Consider the following 27,683-nt stretch of genomic DNA (forward strand, 5'->3'; position numbering starts at 1 on the left):
CTGCTTTCTTTTGATATCAAGCATCCCCTCACATTATGCCAACTAATTGCCAGAGATGAGGCCACAAACACAAGACGCATGGCGCTTTAGCTGGTTGAGCATGAAATCTAGTTAGCTTTAAAAATAAAAAAAAAGCAAGTGAGAGTGGGAGAAACAGAGCAGAGGGTGACAGAAAGTGTGGAAATTAGTAGGATGAAGATAAAACAAGCTATATGTGTCAGTGACCAGGGTGAAAGCCAGGAACAAGCATATGATCAAGCTTTAGATCAGAAGGGAACGTTAGCACAATGAAATGGCACATAGCAGCAAAACATTTGGACATTTTCTGTGTATTTGGCTGCAAGTGTGGTAACAGTCAGCTGCACGTTGGCAGGATTTATGTAGCAAAATGTCCATATATTATATATGTTTGTAGTCAATAAGGCCAAGTAGTACGGATTTTCATCTTGTCTCCTTTTCTCTTTATCTCCATCATGTCTTTTTATCTTTCCTGATTTAACAGTGTGTTTGAATGGTGCAGAGATCTCTGGGGCAGTCTATGACATCAGACTTTGCATTTCAGATTTGATGATGTTAATCATCTGCCTTTTGGCAACAAAACAAGCAGAGAGGGGAGAGCTAAAGAGACACATAGGGAGAAGACGGACAGAGGAAGAACGAGACGGAAACAGAGCGATGAGAAACAGAGTGAGAAGGCGTGGAGGGGGGGCTGAGAGGAGGAGAGGGGACATGAAGATCTGAGAACAGACAGATGCTGGCATGTGAGGTTAGAGATGGAGCCCAGAGATACAGTCACACTTCGGGTCCATGAGATAGGGAGGGGAACGGAGGAGAAGGAAGGAGTGAAGGAAGCAAGGAATAAAGGGGAAAAAAGAAAGTAACACAGAAAGAAATAATAGTATAGAAAGTGTATGTAAATGTTTGGCTGTAGTCATAAACACTGAGCTACTTAAGAACCACGTTTCTGAATTTCTTTAAGGGAAACGGGCTGGGTCGGTCTCTCCATCGTTGCCCTTCTACTTTCTCTGTTTTGCTCTGTGACTTTCACCTTGAGGAGTCGACGTGAAGCTTGTCACTCAAAATCACTGTCACTACAACAGTATACAAACACTGGCTGAAATTGCTCACAGTGAAACAGCAAGAATTAAAAGAAGCTGTGCACTGACTGATGCTTTTTTTTATTACTGGTGGCTAGGAATATGTTTTTAAGAAGGCGCATTACAACTGTGGGTTTACAGTTTGACTCTGGCATGCTTTCTTCTGAAATAAATACTCATATTTGCAAAATAAAAGAGTGAACATGCACCAGCGAGTGAACGTCCACACCAACATGAATATCATGTACACAACCCACAGATCAATCCACTTAGTGCCCGTGAAATATTGGGAGTAGGCTGACCACTCTGCGAGTCTGACATCACCATATTCAGCCATTAGGCTAAGTGCCATCATCTCTCTAGGACTGAACTTGGGCTGCATTTAAAACCAAAACATGTAGTCCTGGCTCCTTTAGAACCATCTGGAATATCTTAAACCTGTTGATTAAGTGTGAGGCTCAGCATGTCAGCTGAACAGGCTTGCACTCCTACACTTTTGCTTAATTTGGGCTGCGGACAGATCATCTGTTACATCTATTAATGCTGCAGTGCAAATATGGAAGGTCAAATTTAGACAGAGCCAGAGATAGCTTGACTGTGCAAGCGATATCTCTACTTGATGGCATGGGTTTGTAAACCGAGTTAACGTCTTGCAGGGCAAACAGAGTTTTCTACACTGAGCTGAAGTACTGGTCTGCATGCTGGAAATCACAAGAAACTAAACTTTTAAGGAAGGTTTGAGACAACTTTATCACCAATTGCCTAATCAACGCAAGGTGATATTGAAATGTGTCCAGCAAAATAGGGAACTAATATTTTATTTGGAAAACCAATCATCATTTGTATTATCTACTAATCAAGTAACCGTCATGATGAATACATTTACCATTATTCATCAATATTATCAGCAGAAGACAAAAATATCAATATTCTGGATAAATAATTGATTAACTGTGTCATTTGACCAGTCAATAACCAACTGCTGTCAAAAAGGACAAACTGAGGAGTATGCTTTCTATATACTTTCCTATTTACAGTTCAAACTTCATGCACTGTAAACAAATGTGATTCATTACAGCAATCTACACATATAGCCAAATGTCAGAACTATCTGTGGACATGGTTAAGAGAAAGTTCAGACCTTAGTCTCCCTTCTTGGGATGATTCATGTGACAGCCCGCAATATGTCACACTGCTGCAGGCTGGCAATAAATGGGAAGCAGCTTTTAATATTATATTTCACAAAGTTAAAGTAACGGACAAAGCCCATGTACAATCCTCATCATCAGTTGGCAAGAAGAAGGACTGTTCTGCTTCCTAGAGAATTTCCCACAAAGTGCGCGTTCACAAACTTAATGTAAGCTTTAGAAGCATATTTAGCACCACATTTCTCTTTAAGTGATTACCAGGCTGCTTTGCATCTACCGTATATCTCCGAACATGCCATAAAATGATACAGGTTCAGAAAAAAGAGCCACATAAAAAATTCTATGATACAACACCGTATTACTTTAAAAAGCCAACAGGCTGTTTTCAGCTGTACAGTACTCACATCTGCGATGTTGGGAATTGCCCGCTCGACTCAGACGAAACAGTCGCCAAGAGTAGGAATAGACAAAGTGAGTAATCCATATCTTTGTTAATTTCCCTAAAGCAGGATTCAGCAGATGAACAAAAAAATAGAGAAAAAAGAAGAAGAATTGCCCACAAATCCAAAGCGCCGCTCGTACTTCTCAAACCAAACGCCTCACACCGCCATCGGTGCGCGTTTGGAAACAAATCTCATCCGATAGCTGTGTTCTCCCCACCGATGGAGTTGAAGGAGTGTGTTCTTTTTTTGGAGGGGGGGGGGGTGTAGCGTGTGTATCTGTGTGTGTGAGAGAGAGAGAGACACTCTTAAGTGAGTGTTTCAAACTGGGATAGGCTGTTAGAGCAAATCTCAAGCGTGTGTCCAAAAGATTTATAAAATTAAAAAAAACACAGGAGAAAAGGGGAGGGCGCATTTACAGTAGAGCTCCAGCTCTGCCGGCAGAGCGGTGTCACTCCGCACACTGCAAAAAACATCGTGGGTTTGCGGGGATGAACACGTGGGGTGGAAGTGTGTTTGAGTGATTGTGATTAGGGCTGGGTATCGTCACTGATTTCTAGAATCGATTCAATTCCGATTCACAAGGTCCAGAATCGATTTGATCCACGATTCGATTTAATTCGATTCGATTCGATTCACTTCGATTTGAATCTGGGAAATTTTGACAGTCAGAAATATTATAATTCAGATTAGTACATTTACATATTTTTGTATCTATAAAAAGGAAGCTGACACACGCAAGACTTTATCAAAGGTGTGAGCATCACAGCAGAGGCCTTTGTGTCAAAGTAGCTGAAGATAAAACACAGAAACACATGAAGGTGATTTTTCCTGGCCTGGGATTTTATAAAAATATTCTGCAGTACATCAAAAACGAAAGAAAACCATTAATCAACATATGAACATTACCTCTGAAGTTACAGCGGTTTTATTAGAGACACGGCTTAGCGTTTTGCATTTTGCATAATTTTAAAAAGTTTAAATTTGTTCAGCATTGAACGGCAGAAATTAGGTTTTCTTTTCGGAAGTATATAAAACGGAAAGAAAAAAAAGTCGGCGATAGCGCTGTAAACAAAGGTAGACTTGTGCGTAACAAGCAAGCGAATAATGCAGAAAACAGTACAGAGAGAGAGAGAGAGAGAGCGAGAGAGAGAGAGAGCTGTGCCTCATGGTAGAAGCAAAACAGTAAAAGTAAGAGTGAATACATGACGATGTTTATGTGAAGCGTAGTTTGGATCTTCTTTTGCTGCTGGTTCGGTCAATATTGTTTGGAGAGACATCAAACTAACAGCTTTAGAATCAGCGCATAAAGGGCGTGAACACAAAGCACGGACCCGCCGACAGATCAGAATCAGCGGGCTGTCGGCTTTCAGCCCCAACTGTGAGAAATTCGACATCTAACTGATTCTGATCCGCGGGTTGCGCTGTGTGTTTACGTCTTTGTGCAGAATCCGTGTTCCTGCTCTCATTTACTGTTTTAGCTGTTTGGTGGTTGTTGAAATTTTGTGAGATTTCACCAGAGATTCTGGCATTTCGGGCAAAATAAATTTGTATTAAAAAATCGATTCAGGATTTTAATGAATCGATTTTACGTAATCCAAGCCAGAATCGATTTTAATCGATAAATCGATTATAAAAACCCACCCCTAATTGTGATGATTTCACCCAAGTTCTGCGTGGCTCGGAAAAAAAACCTCGCAGTTTATTTCGAAAGTCTTTTAGAAAGAAAAAATTACACAAATGGGAAAAGTCAATCTATGCGTAGACATGTACACGTGACCTAATTTAAGATTTTAGGCAACTTAAAAAAAATTAGAATACACAAACCTTAATGGCACTTTTTCACCATGTTTTTTTTGCAGTGTGTGTGGTCTCTTATGTTTGTGTTGCTGAGGCGCAATTGGGTTTCCGGGCGCCCTTCACGTCACCCAGCAACAGTTATTTACGGCACACTGGCCTTATCAAACATTGGAGATTCTAACAACACTGCAGCCCGTGTCTTTAGATTTAAGTTTTCCTCTGATAACCTTAAAAGCCTCGAGCTATGACCTCGAGCTGATCATCATCATAAGTCACACACTCCACTGACTGTGCGTCTATATTATCCTTCCTACAATGGTCTTCTTCCTCACAGAGCTGACTTTTGAATGTTTTTTCATGTGCATTCTTGTAAACAACAAAGTCAGGTGACTTCCAGGGCAACTTTGCTCTTGTCTGGTCACATGCGTTGCTTAAAGCATTTCAGGCCCACAACCCAGTTGTAGTCCATGTCAGATTCAGTCAAGCATCTCAAAAACTAAATAAAAGAATACACTCTTCCCATCCAATAAAAGCTCTCCGTTTTATTATGTGTATCATGATGAACCTTCATTTAATTTTCAATAGCGCAGCGCCTCTTTTTTATGCAGAAATGTGATAATAAATTCCACTCGCTCCAAGGGCTGTGGCAAACTTAATATGGAGTGACATTTCCCTTTGCTGGGACAATCAGCAAGGTAAATACCAGAAGCATATACTGTATTTTCTAACGGGTTTGTCTTCAAAGCCCCTTGTCAGATGCAAAACTAATCTTGCTTCAAGCTCCTCCATTATTACAAGCCCCCCCCAAAGATAATTATTTTCTTCTTTTGGCTTGAATTTTTGTCTGCTTGTTTTTGTGTGTATGGATGTCTGCATGCAGATGAGCTGTGTGGGTCACAATAGACAAACAAGGCAAAGTGTTGACCACCTGCTACGTGAATCCCACAAATAGATATGCTGTGCAAATAGCTGTCTATGCCCCCCCTCTCAGGTTTCACTATAGCTCATATAAAAGCTGTTCCTTTGGGACCTCTTGCCTGGCATGGCTCTGAGGTGGGGGATTGAAGTGTATTTACCGAGCAATGGCGAAGAGGAGGGGCCGGTTTGGAAAGAGTGTTGACCATATGGAGAGAGGAACGCTGGTTTAAAGGTTTAAGGGGTAACATACTATACACTATTAAAAAACCCCCAGAGAGATTAACTATATGTGGTAATTATCCGTTAAGAACGTCCACAGGTTGACTTTTAAATTAATTCTGAAGTGGAAAACAATGTACAATGTGTTCCCATAAAAAAAACCATAACAATCCCTCATGCTGCTCGTGTTTTTGAAACAGGCCAGCAAATGCAACACTCTCTTAAACAGGATTATATGGGTTTTTCACAGAGATTAGTTTTGGCTTACAAAAGCCTCTCAAAAACAGCAAATTCAGTATGACTAAATACATCCAATTTCCATAAAATCGCTGACTCAATGTTGTTTCATGCTATAATCAGTATTTTTAAGCCAACACTGGATCAAATGACTCTGTGTGATGTAAAGGGAGACACCTAAGTGACAAACTAAACTTCCTTCCTAGCATATTTTGGCTTATTGTTTTGCTTTGACTATAGCTTTTCTCCCTTTTTTCATTGCTCTATGTTCATACACAAAGTCTTGATAATTTATGTGCACTACCTGCCCTGCCCCAAAAGTTAGTGCACAGACAAAGCAGATATTTTTCCCCCCATAGAGAATAAGAAAGCTGCAAAGAGAATGACTAATATGGCCATCAATATGACACGAATGCTAATCTGCTGAGGCCTCCACTGCAAAGCAGGATCTGAGGTTAGTCGGGTAACTTTGTCATGTTTACCCCAGTGGTTCAGTTCTTTGCGGGGCACCATGCAAGTCATGCAAGTCTTCTTGTGTGAAATATGCAGCTGTTTGCAATAGGTCACCTGGTTACAACACTACTGTTTCTGTTCTAATGGTAGATTCAGAAAGTCGGTGTTTTCTGGGAGACTTGATAACTGCCATCAGCTGTTTAGGTTTAACAAAGCAAGCTAACAAAAACCCAGCTGCTTGACTATCTATTTCCTTAAATTAAGGCTTCAGTATTTTGGAGTAATATATTTATTTTGTTTTTTTTAATGCCATTTCAAAGCCAATCCTAATGCACCCCGATGGCAGCACACTTAAGTCAGCATATTCAGCAGATGGGAAATTGTAGGACAAAACTAAACAGGTTAAAAAGACAATACTATGAACACAGATAGAAAAAATGTTCTTCATTTGGCATTTAAGATTGTAGCCTGTGTAAAGGTTGTGTTGATTTCAGTCATGCGATTCACTGCACTTTTGCTTTAACCTGTTGGCCACTAAAGTACAATTTGCTTCAGGTTATGTTTCCAGAAAAGAGCAGGAGGTAAAAATCAGTGTGTGTGTGTAACAGTGAGACAGGTGTGTGTCTGTTTCTGAGTGATTTAGAAATGTGTATATGCGTCTGGCGGGCAGCAGGTGTGGCCTCTGTCATCAGCTCGCGACCCCACCCACCTGTCCAGGGAATAGCCCCCCCGGCCGTTGCCTAGCAATGCATTTGTCGTCAACTATGCCACAAGGCTGTTTTTTCTCATCCACTGAGGACACGCCTAACATGTCCTTGTAGAAATGAAGCTGCAGAGACAATCACATTTACAATCCCAATTCCAAAAAAGTGTGTAAAGAAAAAAAACAATGATTTGTAAATCTTATAAACTCCTATTTTATCCACAATAAAAGATAGAAAACAAATTAAATATTTAAATAGAGAAAATGTATCACTTTTAAAGACTATTAGTTAATTTTAAATTTGATGGCAGTCTTCTTGTCAAAATTTTTGTTTCATGATGCACTAAATACAAACACAGCTGTTTTGGAATTGAGGTTATAATTCACAAGTGTGTGTCGTCAATTTTATTCAGATCATCATTCGAAATGTAAGTTTAGTTTCCTGTCAGAAGCATAAAACCAGGAATTGATTGATTCAGGATGGCACTCTGGCAACTTTAGTTAATGAGGTTAATGTATATTATTATTACATTTGTTTGTTTTGGTTTTTTGTTTGCTTTTTTTTACTGGCCTGGCACTTCCAGCCCCTGCATGCTACTACCGTCTAACATCTTCAGTGCGTCCTCTTTCCCTCCCATCCTTGTGATGCGTTAATGCTGCAGATGTAAAGTTGTGGTTGCAATACTTCAGCGTCTCACTAGTTACAGAAGAGGAGCTATCATAAACAGAGTAACATGTTTGTTTGTTTTTTTATTGCTACATGATTCCAAATGCAACTTTTCAAACAGCTCAACAAATTTCACCAAACACACAAACTGTTTCTGTGAAGTCTGTCACAAAACATGCCCGTGAGCTAAATGTACAGCTGGTGTATTTCACTAGTAGGGAAGATCAGAGATTATTTTCAAAGGTCAGCAAATTAGATTTAAAATTTAAATCTTATATTTAATATCCTTGTTTATTTTGGAGTTTTAGATCTATACACAATGTTTAGCCTAATTATGCATTTGTAATAGGTGTGCTGACCCAGGGTGATATCTAAAATCTGCAGGACACCGGCCCTCGAGGTAGTTTAGTGCAGGCTACACCGGTTAGTTTGAATTATTCTGTCAAAGTTTACAGGGATGTTTGATTGAGGACTAGTTACATCTATGGTACTGTTACCAGGTTACAACTAAAGTACCAGACATAAATTTATAGTGTGTAGGGATAGTGTGTAGGGATTGGAAATCAGCCATTTAAGCTTGCACATGTCCTGATTCGTGTTTTGAGGTGAGAGACAAATGACTGCAGGTCCATTGTGCGTCAAAACAATGATTTTATTAAACACACGCGTGTGTGGAAGATGAGCTCCGTCACACAATCAGCGTCAATCTTCCCAGAACAATAAACGAGCAGTTGTATTTATAACATCAGGGTATCAGGAAATATAACGCCCCTTGTGCGTCCAAGCAGATAGATAACCTGCATCAGTTCCAGTAATCCTCAACATTGAACACATTCAAAAAAGAACAGTTCCTCCCTCTGTTCCTCTGTCACCGCCAGATGCTTCCTGTTATTTCACTTACTGCACTTCAGAACAGAGCATGAACATGCTGTTTACAAGCAAAACAAGTCTATATACTGTGTGTGTGCGTACAGGCAGCCTATGTGTGTCTTGACCTCCGTGCATGACCTCACTCGACAAACAAAGACATTTTAGAAGTATACTTCCTGACTTATTCTGAGTCATTTGTTACCAGGCAAACTCCAATGCAGCAGGCTGCTGAACACACACAGGCCTCTATTCTGTTTCTATATAATATGTGGTGTATTGTAAGCATGTATGCAATCCTTTCATAACTCTAGGTCATTTTATTCAATAGATCGGCCGGACATCGCGCCGCCCGAAGCTTCCGACCATTAATTAACTGACCGAGCTTCAACTCTTTAATAAGCACAAAAATGCAATGTGTATAACATGATTACAGTTGCACCTGCAATGAAAGATTATGTGATTATGCTAACACCTGAAACACAGACTTTAACAGCTTCAATAAATGCTCTGATGAAATGATAATGATAAATGATAAGTAATGCAATAGTAATGATAATGGTTATGAATAGTAACAGTAAAATAATTTTCTAATCTCCACACATAACATCAGCTTATATGATGTTTAAATCAGTTGGGTAAACCTACAAAGAGCAATGGGACTCTGTGTAGCAGCACAGGTCAGCTGATCACAGTGACTTATTATTATGTGACTTATTTCTAAGTAATTATTTTCCCCACCTTGCACATTTACACCGGAACTTGGGGTTTCCCCATCAGCAACATCCCACTGTAAGCCCTAGATATAACCACATCATTTTTAGTGTAATCAACCAGCTCTTATACACAATTTCTTAATATAACAGCACAAAGGAGGAAGATCTATCAAGCAATAAGGTTTAATTACTAAATGTATAAGCTCATTAAAACACATTTGCAGGGCAAAATGCTTTGCATCATATTCAAATAACAAAAATGTACCTATGGCTATTTTTCACATCAAATAACCACTTCAAGTCAAACAAACACTGTGTGTTCTTTTCCCTACTTCCTGCATTTCTGATCTTCGCCAGTTACTTTTTTGCCGGTACTTTTTCATGATGCTGACGTCACCAAAAAATGCAGGTTGTAAGCATATGGAGAACATTCGGAGCCACGCAACATGATAAAATATCATGAGGCATCTGTCACATCTGGCTTTCATCTCAAAAGTTTAAATGTCACTGTCATATCCTGTCACATTTTTCAGTATTCTGCAAGACAAACAAATTGATACATACTGCTGAATCTTCCCCAAAGAGCAAAATTCTGCATTCATGCACCCACTCTGCCTGCCCCCACAGGATGCCAAACGCAGTTCATTTAATAACTTGTCTGTGGTACTGATAAATGATTTCCAACTTTAATCACATCTCTCCCCACACACCATCTTTCTGGGAAAGATTAAGGGCCATGTGTTTTATCTCAGCATGAGCTAACAAGGATGTAGTCTTCACTGTCAGTTCCAGCTTCTAGGGAGGAAAATGATGGAGTACAAGAAAAGAAATGAAGTCTTTTGATTCAGATTCAGGTCATTTTATTAATCCACAAAAGGGCCATTTGTTTGCAGCTTACCCACACAGTCCTGAATTCAGTTGACAAAACATTGAAAGGACGGTTAATAATGTTTTTGTTTTCCTTCTTTATAACCTGATTTTCCAGAGTGAATAACAATCTCTCTGACTGACCCTGATTTTGGAGCAGGTGTTAATGTTGCTGTGGGAGTTTTTATGTTCGATAGATAAAACACTAAACCAGCAGACCAAGATGAAATATTAAAATACTTTCAATAAAATAAACAACATAAATGACATAAAATCTCCTTATTAACATTTTAAAAAAAGTTCAGTTCCTTAACAAATAAATGCTCTGTTGACCCCGTTTTACATCAGACTCCGTGTTCAACCATCAACTCGAGTTGGTGGTTGTTGATGGTTGTTGACAGATTCAACCTTTTGGGATTTACTTACCTGGATGATTGAGCATGCATTAAGAGATGTGTTGACAGTTTTTATCTAAGCTTACTTTGACAGTCTTTTTTTTTCCTTTTGAAAATACGCTTATTTGCTTTCTTGGCAAGATTTGTCACTTCGGTCTCTCAACCTACAGTCAGCACACACATATTCAGATAATCATGCCTCAGAACAGGAGGAAATTACTGAGCTTAAGCTGTGCTTATAGGTGGATATTTTCTAGCATTTTCTAACACATCCATGTACATATGTGCATTTTTTTCCAACTGATATTAAATTGGTGCGTTTCCACGACCCAGTGGAGTCACACTTTGGTTAACGAAGGGTCTCTCATTCAGGTGGGTGCTGAAAAGCAACAAGATTAACTAGCTCGCTCACTGGACAATGTACCTATTTCATTCAATTTCTTCCAGGCACTTACAAGAAGTTTCCTGAAACGCTCATACTTGTCTTGCTTCTTTTGCCTTTTCTTGTTTACTGTTACCTGCATTCATAACAGAAAGCAAATTGGACCCCTGCAGAATTTACATGTTCTTAGTTAGTTTCCATTCATGGTTTTTTGCAGCACAGTCTGGGGCACTATTACATTTACAACTAATCCTGATGGAGAAAATCATACTCCATTAGCCACAACAAATAAGGTTTGTTGTGCAGTAAATATACCACGAGTATAAACAAATATATAGATATCTTTCAGTCGAATCAGGTTTTCTTGGTTGAGGACAAAGATGCCTACTACACCTGCATGGCCTATTGTTACTTAAATACCTCCCACTAATACACCCATTATTCTTCAGTACTGTTAATTCTAATATGCACTAAAAACTCCCACACACTGCATATGCTTCACCCTCCACACTGAAACCTCTTGATTCTGTTCATCACACTGCGCTGTGTTTATCATAGCTGAAAGATTTTCTTACTCACACAGTATCTCATATGAATAAGTCGGACAGTCTGCCTTTAAAAAATAGAATACAGACTTCTTACAACGTCCAATCACAGGACTTTTAAACATTAGCTCTACCACTTAACCAAACTCAAAAAGAGAGTTCAAATTCTGAAATGACAAGTAGAATGATAAAATAGAATGGGACCAGTATCCTTTGTTTCCATTAAACATATAATAAGCATTAGGAAAATGTGAAGCCTTTGTGCTGTGCCAGGGGAATAACTCCAGCTGTACAATAGGTCATTGGTCAAAAACAGTGAACAAGAGAATTATTCTAGCCTTGAAAGTCCTTGGATGTGTGGGTTTTCCCCCATGGAATACCATAGAAACATGAGGAGAACATGCAAACTTCACACAGAAACACACAGAAAGGCCCTGGGTTCTTGCTGTGAGGAAAGAGTGATAATATTTTGCACAATGTCAGTCCTAGGGAACCAAAACATCAACAGCTATAGAGGGAATGCTGGCTACGTAAGTGAGGGTCAGTGCACACAGCGCAGGCTTAGCTTCAGATGAGCTAGCTGTTGCATGGCTGCTTGCCACGATCCTTGGATTTTATATCCAAGCTTTTGGGTTTTTTATGTTTGAAATTCATTCGAACATTTTTGGTTATCTTTGAGTTTGGGTTCTGTGTTCCTTGGATTAATTAGCTAATTCCCTTTTGTGTTCTCATTCTGTTCCTCCAGTCTTGCTCTATATTTGTGTATTTATAGCAACTGGTACCTCTGCTATTTAGGTCTGATATGCACTAGTCTATGAGAAGTTACTGTACAGCAGCATGAAATCTCCCAAAACAATAACAAATGGCCAAGCTCCTCCTTCAAGTCTCCTTAATCATTTGATTCAGGTGTGTTAACTCAGGGTGCGATCTAAAACCTGCAGGACACCGGCACTCGAGGCCTGGAGTTGCCTACCCCTGCTCTACAGCGATGCTATTTGTTGTTAGCATACAGTACATGCAAGTGTCTGATTTTCTCCTGAGACGTCACATCATTTATTTATGATTGATTCAAACTTATTGATATTTATATAATCTTAAAGATTGTGTTTGCAAATTCCTTGGATATCCTCTTCTTTGCGAGACACAGTGTTTGTAGGTCACCCCATAAAAAACAACACTGGTTTTCTTGCACCACAGTCTTGTCTCGGGTGATGGCCGGAGTGGTTACACCTTGTTGACTCAGTGAAAGAGAAGTGACGGAGAGTGTGTGTGATATGATGTCTCATTTGGGACAGGGGCAGCCTCGGTCCCCTCTGTGCACTGACTGATCACATTACTATTAGTGAAAACTATTCTGTCAGTAGGAGAAGTCATGGCCCAGCAAAGGATGGCCTTAGGGTGAAACTGGGCATCCAGTGATGGGAAGCTGTCTTCAGGGGGGATCTGAGGTGATGAGATATGAAGGGTCTTAGCTGTCCTGTTCTCTTTTTTAACTCACAAAATCTTGAATCCTTTCTAAAAAATTACATTTTCCTACTCAAATTCTCAAAAGATTTTTTGTTGACAAGACTTGTGTGACCACATGCATGTAGAGCAGTAAACTGTCACATATGTAACAGGTGACTCTGATTAATGTCTTATCCTAATAGTTGTGTTAACATATGTTTTCTGCATCATATACAACCGCTGCAGCTAAAGCTCATGATCTACAACATCATCTTTTGACACTTGCCAGCAAAGATCACTTTCTCAATTCACATTCATGTGTCCAAATGCTGGCGTCTCCTCTTATCAAAACACTACCATCAGTCACTGGTTAGAGACAGCACATCCGTGTCTGTGTATCATCTGGACATCTGGACTTTACCAGATGTGAATTTCAGAGCAAGAGAACAAATTTAGGAACAAGGTTATGGAAATTCAATCACAATCCAGATGCTTTCTGTTACACTATTCTGCAGTGGTAACTAGGATCATTTACTCAATCAATGCAAAAATTAAAGGTAGATACCTGTATTTTACTTGAGTATTCCAATTTAGGCACCCTTATCCTCCACTGTGTTACAAGGGTAGTGTATCCCATCAGCAAAAGTCTTAAAGAAGCAGTGCTTCCAAGTGATATCTCAAGTGAAAGTTTGCAGCACCTCTTTGGAGATCAAGGCATATTTGATGGATGTGTAACCTCTGTCTAACCTTGCATAAGCTGATGCATCCGACGACATTGCCTGATCCCGCCTTGTCAGATCTCTGTTGTTTTCATCAAAGTTACCGCTCTGTGAATCACAGATGCAGGACAACAGCACAATGTTTCCAAGCCACCATCTGATTCAGGCCACATCTTTGAAGACAAAAGAGGGGAACAAACACATATTTAGAAGCGAAGGATGTAAGGGATCTATCAGAATCAGAGAGGGGGGGAAACAAAGGGGGACTCACTGAGAAGCGGTATGAAGAGGGGGAATATGAAAGAGATCACAGGGAACATGAAACAAACAGGGGAGACATAAAGGGAATAAAGTACACACCAGAGAAGAACCTGGCAGAGAGAGCCTGGCATAATTTGATCAAGTTGTGGAAATTTTCAGCCAGAAGCACATCATAACTTAATCAAACCATATAATCTAAGGTCCTCTATCTTTCTCTCATGAACACTTCTGGAAAGAACTTATACAGAGAGCTGCAGCATTACAGACTATACAAATTGTAGACATAAAGCATATTTTTGCTTCATGAAGCTTCTAAACTTAGCTTGAGACAGGAATTTATTTGTGGGATATTATTTGAGAGAACCAGGCTTCTTTCTAAATTTATTATTGTGTAAATTTAAGCTAAGCTACAGCTAGCAGTTGGCTAGCTTAGCTTAGCACATAAAGGTAAAATTGGAGAAACCTCTGGCTGAAGGTGAACTTCTTCTACAAATATGCAGAGTTTAAATAGCGGACAATACTTCATGTGAACATTAGCCAACTGTCAAGCTTACTGGGTACGCTTTTGTTCTAGCACGCAGTAGCTAAGAGCTTAGTATCCTGCTATAGTTTTTTCTCCAAAAGATCAATTTGAGGCTCATTAGTGCTCACTTTGCCCCATTCAGCGATATCTGGTGTAGTGTTTGCAACAGGTGTTCTCAGAAAGATTACAATCATACCAGATCACCAGCGGTGATCAAGGTTCCCCACATTAGTCATCTTTTTGCTTTATGTACCTGATTAGCACCATCTGTTTTTTTATATATATATAATTAATTCTTTTTTTAGGGCACGAATTAACACTAAGGTGCTTCACAGCAGTAACTTTGGCTTGGTTTCATCAACACCAAATGCCTGATCAATTCTCTATCACTGTACACCAATAAGCCAAGAGAAATACATATCTCTTAGAACTGCAATTCAGCCGTTAGAAAAGCTAACTAGCGCATTAAATAGTACTTGTGTAGACTGAAGAAAGGATTTTTGTTTTCTGTTAACCATATAGTTACTGTGCATTTTGCATATTCTTTGTCTTTCAGCTGCTCCCTTTAGGGGTCACCACAGTGGGTTGTCTGTCTCCATCTGATCCTGCATCTATCTACCTGGCACCTTCAACTTCAACCATTTGTCCAGTATATTTACTATCCGTTCTCTGCATCTGTCCAAACCATCTCAACCCTTGCCTCCTTAACTTTGCCTTCAAACCACTCACCCTGAAATGCCTCTCTGACATACTTACATCTAACCATGTTCCCTCCTGGTCACTCCCAACAAAAACCTTAGTACTTTCAATTCTGTCACCTCCAGCTCAGCCTCCTTTAGTTTTGACAGTGTCACCATCAAATCATGAATTGTAGCAGCTCTCATTACAGCTTGTAAACCTTTTCATTACTGTGCATTTGTATAGATTGCTCATTCCTATAAAATAATAGATAAAATCCTTCTTTTGTTGTAGGTATTATAACTGTAGGTGGTCCTCTATTTTTCCAACACATAATTATTTTGTGGCAGACTCAGCTGGCAGAAGCAGGTGTTTTTTTCAGCTGCAGAGTCAACATTCAGCAGGTGCTGACACAGGTGATCCATCCCCTGTCTGTAAACACACAGACACACACACACAGACTCACACTACTCCCTGAAAAAATGCAATAATAAGTAAGTTATTTATAAGTTTAAATGCATTTAAGCTTATGGGATCTCTATTTTGAACTCAGAAATACTTAAGGTCAAAGGTCCAAAAGGATTCCACTACAGAGAACTAACTGTGTGACTGTGTAAAATGGATTCCTTACGCCCCCTGTTGGTGTAATATACATATGTATAAAAAGTCTAAAACATTTTTTAAAATGAGAAACTGTTACAGATTATTTCTATGATTTGGATATGCTTTTAGGTTGTTGTATGTTGCAGTAAACACATTATTCCACCATCACTCATGACGTAAATTCAGATCTACTAAATATGAGTCAGTGGACCGTATATTGATTTTAGAAGGTTTTAGTGCTAACCTGTCATTCTCATTAGTCGCCTCTGAGCTTTTTTCAGAGTTTCCTGGCTTTAAAGAACAGCCCTCCAGGGGTGAAAGTACAGCAAGATTTCAGACCCATGGTTGCTGAGCCGAACAACTGAATCTTTTCTTCATGATGTTGCCGGGTCAAGCTAATGAGAAAAGCCTGTCCATGGAGAATGTCAAGACACCTTTTTTCATGCAAGACATTTTGAGACTTCCCAGTCTCCTTTGTAATCTTTAGTTTTATTGTGTTTCCTTTTCCCCATGCTTGCTTGCTGGTGTCTTACTGTTTGTCTCCATGACTTTCTTTGTTTTGCTGTCAGGTACTGCCTATTTTACTTTCATCCTTATATGTGCCTTATAGTGTCTCCCTGGTGTGCTGTGTAGTTTAGTCTTCATCTTTGTCATTGTGTGCTATCTATCTATCTATCTATCTTTGGATGGTTACATTTTACTTCAGTTTAAGGTTTGGTTGTTTGTTTTTTAACACAATTGTCTCATACCATAGACTGTATATAAAAAATGGGCGAGGATTCTACATCTCAAAATTGCATTTGTTTCTGATGGCCAACAGGGGGGAATTCCATCTTCTCCTTTGCTCTTATGGTCTTACTGAATACAACATTATGTTAATCTTACTTGATGTAGTGACACCATTAGAGTTAACAAGGAGGATCAAACAGGGCATGCTATATGGTCCTGCTACATGCCATATTATACCATATGTTACCATAGTGCAACACCGTATACCATATTATATATATATATATATACATGAAAGTAACATAGCATTATAGACACATCTAAGCACATGTCACATATCCTATTATAGCACATTTTCGCATTTTGCATACAAAGGGATCAAGGACCAACAAATAGCCTTGAGCACACATAGACACACACCTGGTGTTGATTTGTCTCACAATGAAGCTGGACCAAATGATGCTACAGAAGGATCTGTCAGCAAGCCCCATCTGCGCACTCCCACACAGTCACGAAAAGACTAATCAGTAATAAGTGAAGACACATGTGTGAGCTCTGCAGGCTTGCGTAGGCTTGCTTGGACGTCACCACGGAGCTCCAACTGGCCAAAACGATAGCAGCATGGCACCATCTTGTGGCTGTATTCTGTTACTTCCTCATATGCAAGCCATGTATGCAACCTCCCCCGCGGAAATATATATACACACACATATACACACACATATACACACACACACATACACATATATATACACTGCAGTTTCCCAGAAATTGCACTTTCTAGGTTCAAAATAAAATCGTGCTATCTAACAGTGAAATATGCAGTAAACTCAATGCACGCTAACAATGCTTCATTTATATGATATTTAATATTTAGACATGGGGCAACAGCCATTTTTACAGCACATTTTGCATAATTTATCAATACCTCCTGTATACAATCACAAAACCATGACATTAGATTTCTTTTTTTTCTGTTTACTTACAAGTGAAAAACCAGACAGGTTTTACAAGCATACTCTTTGTACACTCAGCATACATCATCAATTATAAGTTTTCTTCATAACTTCCCCCTCTATAACATTTGTTCTATATCTCTCTCTACACCATTCTTGTTTTTTCTTTAATAATATCCGGACACAAAAATAGTATGAACCACCAACAAAACATGCAACATCCAGTGTGAGCACATTTAAATTCTCCTGCAACTACTTGAGTTGTTAAGATAGACTTCTGTGTTAGACTCTGGTAAACTTTTAGTGTTTGGTGTAAAGGGTCGGGTAAATCTGGGTCCCTATAAACAGACAGAAGCTCTTCCCTCGGCCTATCCACTGTACAGCGATCCAAGGAGAAACAACTCCCTGTTACTTCTAAGATCACGCGACTTTTTTTTGTTTGTTTTTTGTTTAGTTTTGACTGCTAAAAGACCTATTGCTTCCCCAAACCCCAGTATAAAAAAACTATTTATTTACAAGGTTGAAGATAGAGATGGCATCTGGGTGTGTGTGTGTGTGTGTTCGTATAATTCATTGTGTGTTATGAGAAATTTTAGATAATTTAGACAGATAACATGTAAAGGAAGGGATACTGCATTAGAGCCAATGACATGCATGGACTTGGTGTGAAGATGCTACACACACACACACACGAGCACATGGATAGAAAGTTAAGAAAAGCAACCGAAAATGCACGTTGCACCTTACGTTTGAGGTGTGAAGTCCACTGATTACAAGGTTTTCTTTAGTTGCTTTTTTTTTTTGGTAATTCATACACTTACTGGAAAATGAAACAAATCGAAGGGGGAGTGCAAAACAAAGATAGGAATCATGACTAGGAATGTTCGATTTTCTTCCTTTGATTTATAGCTACGTGGAATTGGCGTTTTTAATGTGAGCGTGTGTTCGTGCACAAGGGCAAAAAAGTTGGTTCTCTGAGTTTCAGGCCCCTCTAAATATTGTAAACAAGCACTACATAGTGTATAAAAACCTAATTTCTCTGTACATCTGATATGTACTGTAAACAAATATAATACAACATATGAAATTGTCTCACAGGCAATAAATAAAGATTCATATAGCAATACAAAAAAATCACACGGTAAATAAAAAACAAACAAACAGAAAACAACAAATCATATTAAAGCAGTAACCATTTCGTGGAGGACATGAAAACACAGCAGTGCAAAATAAACAGAAATGCTTCCTCTCAAACCAAGTGTCATATTTCTGGCAAGTCAGGGTGCAGTTATTTACGCTATATAGTAGATGTTGCATAGAAATCACTCGGATATTTCACTGAAAATGTTAAATGAACCAGCCTTCCAGTCTTTTGACACCTGCACACAGCAAACGGGACCTTTCTCATGAAATAATGGGCATAATAGGCGTTTAATGAAGTGCGCGTGGAGGTGGGACGAAACATCATCATGCTACTGTTACAGCATCGCGTCTTAGGATCGTAACTCTGGGTAGTTCCTGGTCTATAGTTTCTCACTTTCCCAGTGGAAAAAATAATAATTTAGCAGGATGATGATGTTAGTTTTACATTCTAAGCAGAAAAAGTGCAAAATACTACAAAAGCAAGTGTCGTCGAGTTGACTGCCCTTACGAACGAAAGCAAGACTGATGCAAGACTTCTAATGTGCTCCAATCTTACAAGGAAAAAGAGGAAATGCTTAACTCTCATATAGTAAACGTCTCACATTCTAAGGGGCGTCATGAATAAATAAAACCTCTATGCCACAATCATCAAGACTTGATTGTCTGTGATAAAGATATCTATATATATCTATATATCTATATCTATATATGTAGAATAATGTCCAGCTATGACACTTCACTATATACAAAGTGAACCTTGGAGGTGTTTTTTTTTTTTTTGTTGAACATGTGGCACTCCATACCAAATAGATAGACTCATGCGCACAACATGTAATGTCCAATTTGATATATATTAATATTGATGCTATATCAAACAATAGTCATCATTGGATAACATCAGGGAAAAATCAGATTAAAAGGGTAGGGAACAAGTAGTTTTTGTTAATAAAGTCAAAAACATGCTTGCAATATTTTTTTTTTGTATTGAACTGGAATGCTAGGTAGTGTATTATAAAATATACTTCCTTCCCAGAATAGATTTTTAAAGTACTTAAATAATTGAGGAGAAGACAAATCATAGAACTCTACGCTAATATCATAATACAAAAATAAATAAGAGGTCTCTATAGCAGAGTCTTTACTATTTCATTCCTAAAACGCTTTGTAAATCAATACAATAATAAAGCGAGGGTGAGCGCCCCATTTAAAGAACATTTAATGGATAAAACGTCAAAATAAATCAATTCGAATCTATAAGTGTGTCCATTCCCTGTATCTATTAGATTTGAAGTTCTGTGTGAATGACTGTGTGCAATGTCGTGAGCGTGTGTGTGTGTGTATGTGAGATAAAGTGTGTAATACCTGGTTGATTCTGCACTTGACCTCTGAACTCAGCACCTGTGTTCTTCTTCTAAGTCCTGGCTACACTGCTGTACACTGTATGCCCTGTAAACATGTGTTTATTCCCTGTAAACACATAATGGTTTCCTCCAAGTTTTTCACATAATCAGAGCAGATATCATCATTTGCTGAAAGCATTTTTCCAAATAGCAAGCTATGCGAGCCCTGAAACAAAGGTTGAAGAAAAAAATTCCCCCTCTTCCCGTGCCCAGACCTTCCAGAAGACTGGATCAGCGTTCCAGATGTGGAACCCAGATGTCAGAAACCTGTTTTCCGCTTAAGCTTATTTCTTTTAGATTGAGTCCCCTCCTATGAGTGGATCTGGGCAGTGCTGGCAAGCAGCTTGTGCCAGCTCACCACTCGCTTGCGTAAATCAACTTTATCCAGCCACACGTAGGCCTCGCCTATTAAGGTCTTCTTCACAAATTTGCCACCGTTGGACACCAGGAATAGCTGGAAAGAACAAAAGGCAGCAGTTTTGTGCGTGCTTAATGGGATGCTAACGTGGCATGTGACTGTGAACGTACACTTTGTGTGGATTACCTGTAGCGCGTGTCCAGTGGGGTTCATGCAGAAGCGGAAGGTCTCATTAAAGGACGGCTCACGGTCGTGGCGACAAACCCTGGTCTTCTTCTTGATGATCCTTTTCTGGGTGGCGATATTCACCACGTAGAGCTTCACATAAAGATCTGTGGACAGAAACGAAGCAAAACAAAACAAAGTATGCTATTTCTCTGAGTGTGACTTCTGACATCTGCAGGAAAATGTCTTCCTATAATCATTAGTTTTAGGTATTTTTTAAAAGGTTTATTTAGTTCCGTCCTATTTTTCCACTTAGGATTAGGGATTAAGAACATATATCTTTAATAACTTTTTATTAGTGCAATAAAAATATGCCTTTTTTTCAGTTTCAAGCTCGCAAATAAAGGCTTGATCCTTTCCTTCTGTATAATATTTCAGGATTTAAGCAGATATCTTTTAAATAATTTCCTGTTTTCCTCTGACAGTTGTTTCTTGCGACCTGCTTTTAGTTTCACTTCCCCGCTTTCTCGTTACCCTCCTGTGTCCACTTCCCTGATTACTCCTTTGTGTATAAATAGCCATGCCTTCCCTTTATTTTTGCCTCAGCATCTGCTCTCTTTCACAGTGTGGTTCACTTGCATATTTCTGTGATTACTTTGGATTCCTGATGGTTTGTTTTGGACTTTGTGTTCTCTGTATCAGTGCAATAAGATGGCTTTTGTTGCTTCAATCTGCCTTTTTGAGTGTGACTCCCAATTCTGCGAATCCTGACACTGGGTGTCTATAGCGAACACAGCTGCACTGAAAACTATACTTTTATACAACATATAAATAGTTTATATAACTGTCATAACTATAAAGTGTTACCATTATGAAACACCGAGCAAGATTCTGTACTGCAGAGCGACAGTGTATTCTCAGCTGAAATAAAGCCTTTTGTGCAGGTCCCATCTGGTAGCAAATGCAAATCAAGCAAGTGGCCAGCAGCTTGGGTATTAAGGAAGTAAATACTACAAGCAGAGGCAGTGTGGGCAACAATCTGCATTATAACAGCAGAAAGATTCATGTAATTGTGCTGTACAACCCCAACGCATTTATCCAATGTGTCTAAATAATAATGCACAGAACAATCTTTAAAGGCTAAATAGCATACGATTGTACTCTAATGAATCTATTTGTATTTTTTTAACACTTTAATTAATTTTCAATTAAAGGGAGTTACATACTGTAATGTATGCTACTACTTGAACTACACAGTTTCTGTCAAATATAACTCATAAATGGCACATCCCACATCTTATTTGCCCAGGCTTATGTGTCATTAGTGAGCCTTTCCAGTCTCTTTTTTAGCCTTACACATATACAGTACATATTACTTAAGGGTTAAATGCTCTACGTGGGCTGGGAAACACTTTATTGCAACACCAGTTGTTCTGCTGCTATAAAACTGGCAAACATTTGAAGGGAAGCTAGATGCCAGAACACATATTTGTGTGGGCTTCCCAGCTGTTAAATGCAATATAAATTATGCGTATCATGGAAACTCTCTGTAAATATACTTTTTCCTCTCTTTCACCTTCCTCTTCCTAAAACACGATTCTTGACAGAATGGATGACAATAAGTGATATGTCACAACAACTTGCTCAGTTGGTGTACTTTAGCTTGGCATTGGTTCGGTCATGTGCATAGATCAGGTATTTTCAGTTACCAGGCAGGTGATCTGGAGTCTTGAACTTGTAGGTGATGTTACGACACTGAAGAATCTCAAGGACCAGGTGTTCGCCTTCCGTCTTCATTTCCTTCTTCAAAGCGATCTTTATCTCTCCCATTACCTGAGTCTTACCTAAATGCATACACACATGAAGCTAAATATGCACTAGTCAAGTTAACCTTATTTATATGGCACATTTTAAAACAACAGAAGTTGACCCAAAGTGCTTTCCAGGCACCTTCTAAATGGGTCAAATAAAATATCCTAAAAGAGCAATAGGATGTATTTACAGTGAACTTCAGCAAACTAGACCTCAAGTTAAAAGCTACTGAAAATAGGAAGGGCTTTAGAGCTAATTTAAGAAAATAAGGATGGGTATAAGATTATTACAATTATTTTAAATGTGGCATCTTTTAAAGCGGCCGTACTCTACAGAGCACAAAGTGTGTGAATGCGATGACTAATATCAGACATGGTCTGCGAGCAATCACATTTATTGATTTAACAAGGACGAGGAGAAGTTATGATGAGCCTTGTCTGGCCTCTAGTTGCCTTGGCAACTGAATGGAAGTGGCAGTTGTGAAAGCTGGGTCAACAAGTCCCTGGCAAATGTAGGCTGTGTGTAAGTGCACTTTTATTACTCATGTTGTGGGGACATAAATCTGTTTACACAGTTACATTGTGGGGAAGCAGCTCCTTTCTCAGGACAATAACATAAATCTTTACAATTTAGGATGAAGTCTGGGGTTTAAGGTTGACTATATGGTCATATACAGGCAGGGATTTGGTTAAATCAGTGGATGTAATGTCTTCTGAAGTGATGAAAAGTGAGAAATCCAGTGGCAGAAAAAGACTGAGTGCAGATGGTGAAACGATAAAAAGATCAAATAAGTCCATTTAAAATTACAGTGTCATAATTACAGTGTGGTATGTCGTGAGCCAAATTGCAACATAAGGAGTAAGAAATCATATAATAGATCAATAGAGCCGACTTAAAATTGGATGAGAAACTATTGTGAGCAGTTATAAAATATATACACTCCCCAGCAACTTTGTTAGGTACACCTGTTCAACTGCTCGCTCATACAAATATCTAATTAGCCAATCACATGGCATCAACTCAGTGCATTTAGGCACATGGCAAACATGGTAAAGGGCAAACCCACTGAAGTTGAAACTGAGCATCAGGAATGGAGAAGAAAGGGGATTTACGTGTCTCTGAATGTGGCGTGGTTGTTGCCAGACAGCCTGGTCTGAGTAGTTTAGATCTCTTGGGATTTTCAAACACAAACATCTCTAGGATTTATAGAAAATGGTCGGAATATAATATAAAAAATATCCAGTGAGCAGCAATTCTTTGGGAAAAAAAGCTTGTTGATTCCAGAGTTCAGAGGACAATGCCCAGACTGCTTTAAGCTGATAGTTAGGGCACCAATAACTCAAACAATGACTTGTTACAACCAAGGTATGCAGAAGAGCATCTTCTCCAAGGTTGGACGTTTGTGTGAAAGCACAAAACATCCAACCTTGAAGGAGATGGGTTACAGCATCAGAAGACCACACCGACTGCCACTCAGCCGCCAGCTAAGAACTGAGGCTACAATTTGCACACAATTGGACAAAAGATTGGAAAAATATTTCCTAATTTGACTGGTGTGTCTTGATATCTGCCTAAACATTTCAAGATCGAGATAAAAGTATCGATGTAGTGTGTGGTTATATCAATGGTTCAGGCTGATGTGGTGAAATGGCATAAGGTACTTTTCTTGGTACAGTTTGAGCCCATTTAATACCAGGTGAGTCTTATTTAAATGCTACCTGTCAGTAGCTGCCTACCATGTCCAACCCCTTTATGGCACATAACAACAAGGGACTAGTTTAAATGTTGGTCATGCAAACTTCAGGAGCCATTTGCTAATTGCACTCTTAGATAATCATGTCATGAATGTTGTAATGAATACACCAAAAACACACACAAAAAAACATTTACTGTATAACAGATACACGCCCAACCTTCAGTGTCACTGTGTCCCAGTGATGATTTTATCACATCTGTGCCATTTGGGATCTTTCCACTGAGGAAGAGAAAAAAATATAGAAATTATTTAAGTGCATAGCATATTACAATGTAGTACAGTATATCTTTAGTACAGCGAGGAATAGTTAAGCAAATTAACATGTTTAAAATGCTAAAGTGCCGCTCTTTGTGGGATAAATAAATTGACTCACAATCGGGGCACTTGGAAGATAGCACTGTCCACCTCGTTTGCCTCTGCTTCCTCGTCCAGTAGGCTGTAGGCGCTGCCGCTCAAGCCACTATCTAACGAGGCTGCTGTGACCGGGGCATCTCCTGATTTGTAGGTTGACCGAGCTGTGCATAGATATCACCACACCCATCACGACAAAGACAAAGAAAGAAAAATTGCCCCTTCCCCTCCTCGGTTGGTTCCAATAATTAAAAAAAGAAAAAAAACATGGGCCAGGTAGCATTACTTATTTGCAGCAGTGGAAATCTGCTATAAAACTTGAAAAGTTTTTGCTAAAGTCAAAGAGAAAGCTACTTTAAAGCACACAGGACTGGATCGCAATGAATAGCACACAAACACTGAAGACTAGCGAAAAGCACATGGACAGACATCTTTCTCTCGGCAAAGGCAAGACAGTAAAAAGTCACATTTAAAATTTCAAACTTAAAACGCACACATAGAACCAGAGCGATATCACATGTATATGTTTATGCAGACTAAACAAGAGACACGAAGACTCCACTGACATCGTTAGTCGTCTACATGAAATAAGAATCGCGTTCCGATTCCTCAAGTTTAAGTGAAACTGCCTCAGTGTGCTTCAGTTTCATATTTTCGGGACTTTAAAGAATGTTTACGACTGTCTCTTTATAATCTTTTTAACTGTTTAATGCAGGATATTTTAGATGATTTTAAATGTTTTAGCTTTTTTGCTCTCAAACTGCTGATCAGGCAGTGTGATAAGAGTATGAATGAAGTAAGACGCGTGGATGCGGTGCACGAGAGGATCCATGCCGACACGTGTTTCTTTCGAGCCACTCGACACGGCATCAATGCCGGATTGCGAAAAAGCTCACTAATAACAGTTTAATGATGCAGCAGATGTGGCAGTGGCAAAGTGTTAACATTCACTGACTCATCTCACAGTTTTGGATATTGACTTCCTGGTATTAGTGAACTGTGTCGGTGGCCTTCAAGAAAAGTGTGTGCCGTGTGCGCATGAATCTGTGGTGATGTGGCTGAGTGCGACTCTCTCTCTATCTTCCTGTCTCTTTTATGAATATTCCCCTCTTTCTTTCTGCAGGTGTGCGTTAGTAGTACTGCATCCTCTCTTTCTCTCACTCTCTCTTTCTCTCCTTGCTCCATCTGTGCTTCAGTCACACGACAGAGAGGAGACTCTTGGGCAAACTCTCACCTCCGGTGCTCTGCGGTCTCTCTTCTGACACGGCTTTCCTGAGGGTCAGGTGTCTGCCGTCTGCTCTGCTCCCTTTGGCCGACACAATCGATGGCAGGGCAGGCAGCCAGTCAGACTGGGCTCTCTGAATGGTGAGCACGCCCACTACGCTGTGTCTCTGGTGCCTCAGTGAGAGGCGGCCTCTTTGGCCTGGATGAGTTTAGTTTCACAGGCACGATGTCAAGGGGTCAACGCCGGGAAACAAAGGTCATGGTGCCGGAATTCAAATTGGAAGGAGGGAGGAGCGAGATGGAGATTCAGAAAGCGCTTTATCTTCATCATGGCAACCAGCTTGACTGTCAATCACATGCAGCCACAGTGCGCAGTGCCCCTCCCACATCACTATTGGGTGGGGCGTGCAGCATCTACTGAGGTGCATCGTGGGTCCGGTAGTTGTTTAAACAGAAAAAAAAGGGTTGGGAGGGGGGGGTGTAGCGGACTGCATGCACAGCCATCTCGGTGGAGGAGCTTCAGAAAAGCTGGTCGTTGTTTGTTAACAAAAAAGGAAATTATATAGAACTCAAAAAAATAAAATAAATAATAATAATAAAATCAAAGTAAAAATCCAAATAGGTAAATGATATAAGGGAGGGGACTGCAACTGTCTTCGGTTTTAAAGTCGGATCAGTTAAATGAAATGATTTAAGTTCTAGCTGGCAGCAAAAGTCATTTTCTGAATTCTGAAGAATTATTTTCCTGATGAACTGTTTTATCAGTTATCTTTCATCATTAGAGCGAGCTGCTCTGACATTATCGCCAAGCTCGTTTGAACATCTTGTGCAAATCTGCTTTTTTCTGTTTCATTTATTTACTACTGTTTACACTGTCATCTTATAATTAAAAGCTAATGTCAGTCAAAATAAAAGCTGATGTTTATGTTTAACTCCATTAAAGTACATTTAAGCCTCTTTATTACATATTTTTTTTAACACTAATAGAATTTTAAATAGTTAGAACTGGATACCTATTAGCTAGCATTATGCATATTTGGAAGGAGGTCAAAATAAGTAAGGGTCAAAGACAGTGTGCTACCTTACAGGTGAGGTGCTGGCTGCTGACACTTGTGAATACATACAGAAGAGAAGCCATGAAAGGTTGACACACTGTGGATACAATGCTGAAGAGAACCAGAGAGCGTGAGGAGTGAGGGGAAACTAAGTAAGTATAGGAAATAAAGGAACGGAAAAAAACTCAACAAAAGGTAGAACAGATGAGTGCGAGGAGGCCATGCTGCGTAGGCTTTATTTGCGTCTTGGTTTACTTGGTTGGAGGCGTTGTGGCGGCTGCTGCTGTGACTGCTGTTGGGCATCGCCCGTTGCTACGGCAGCGCCTCCTCTGCTTCCATTGAGGCTTTCCTGATGGTGCTGTCGTGCTGCGCTTTTGCTGGAGCGTGAAGCGCCGTGTGAGCGAGAGTGTTGGCTGTGTCCGTGGCTGTGGCTTTGGCTCTGGCCCTCGGACGGGGAAGGCTTCGATGTGCCAGGGCTACTGTGAGATTTCTCGATAGAGGGCACCTGTGTGTCTAAAACAACCAGATTCACCAAATTACCAAAAAAAAAAGGCTACCTTTTGCTTTTCTTAGTGGTTGTCACCTGTTGAGCACCACTCAGAACGAGCTGAGTTGCTGGCTAGTGAGATACTGAATCTAGCCAGTGTGTCTTATAGTCTATCGTGCTCATTAAATTTGATGTTACTTTGAGGTTATTTTTTAACTAGCATTCAAAGCCTTCCACGGCCATGTTGCCCTCTGTGTTAGCAGAAAGATAGAGGGAAGCTAAGGCAAGGCCTCTAAGCAGGGTGACATCATGGCAACCAAGAAAACAGACCACGAGAAAGCAAAAAGCATGACGCGAAAGCTAGAATGGGTGCAAAAATGACTAGAGGAAGGTGGCGGTAATAAAGGAGACAAGACTGTAAAGAGAAAATGGACAGAGGTAGAGGTAGAAATAGAGAGAGCAGTGACAGGAAGAAAGCAAAAAAGAGAAAGAAAGGGATAAAGAAGAACAGACTACAGAGACGAGGAAACAGCAGAGAAGCAGCAGAGTGTTGTTAGGGGGAG

The 27,683-nt window shown here is 39.6% G+C and overlaps 2 protein-coding genes across 13 annotated transcripts in view; both read right to left on the minus strand.

The window, feature by feature from the left end:
* The window catches only part of cacna2d1a (calcium channel, voltage-dependent, alpha 2/delta subunit 1a), a 124,258-nt gene extending 107,126 nt beyond the window's left edge, over positions 1-17,132 (minus strand). Inside the window, exon 1 of one of the 2 annotated variants that reach the window (XM_085136875.1) lies at positions 2,650-3,148. In XM_085136875.1, the coding sequence (XP_084993001.1) occupies positions 2,650-2,729 (80 nt within the window). In that variant the 5' untranslated portion in view covers positions 2,730-3,148. Of the gene's footprint in view, positions 1-2,649; positions 3,149-13,647 lie in introns of those variants that run through there. The other variant, XM_085136874.1, reaches the window with a different exon arrangement.
* A 131-nt stretch (positions 17,133-17,263) lies between these two features.
* The window catches only part of pcloa (piccolo presynaptic cytomatrix protein a), a 58,698-nt gene continuing 48,278 nt past the window's right edge, over positions 17,264-27,683 (minus strand). For 5 of the 11 annotated variants that reach the window (XM_085136873.1, XM_085136865.1, XM_085136864.1 and 2 more), the window contains 7 exons: positions 26,889-27,146; positions 25,589-25,777; positions 24,377-24,518; positions 24,161-24,222; positions 22,145-22,279; positions 20,457-20,602; positions 17,264-20,366 (listed from right to left, as the gene is read on the minus strand). In XM_085136873.1, coding sequence (XP_084992999.1) covers positions 20,223-20,366; positions 20,457-20,602; positions 22,145-22,279; positions 24,161-24,222; positions 24,377-24,518; positions 25,589-25,777; positions 26,889-27,146 — 1,076 coding nt within the window. In that variant the 3' untranslated portion in view covers positions 17,264-20,222. Of the gene's footprint in view, positions 20,367-20,456; positions 20,603-22,144; positions 22,280-24,160; positions 24,223-24,376; positions 24,585-25,588; positions 25,778-26,888; positions 27,147-27,683 lie in introns of those variants that run through there. The other 6 variants (XM_085136867.1, XM_085136871.1, XM_085136868.1 and 3 more) reach the window with 4 other exon arrangements.

This window comes from Neolamprologus multifasciatus, chromosome 17, assembly GCF_963576455.1.
Source record: "Neolamprologus multifasciatus chromosome 17, fNeoMul1.2, whole genome shotgun sequence".
Classification (NCBI taxonomy): Eukaryota; Metazoa; Chordata; class Actinopteri; order Cichliformes; family Cichlidae; genus Neolamprologus; species Neolamprologus multifasciatus.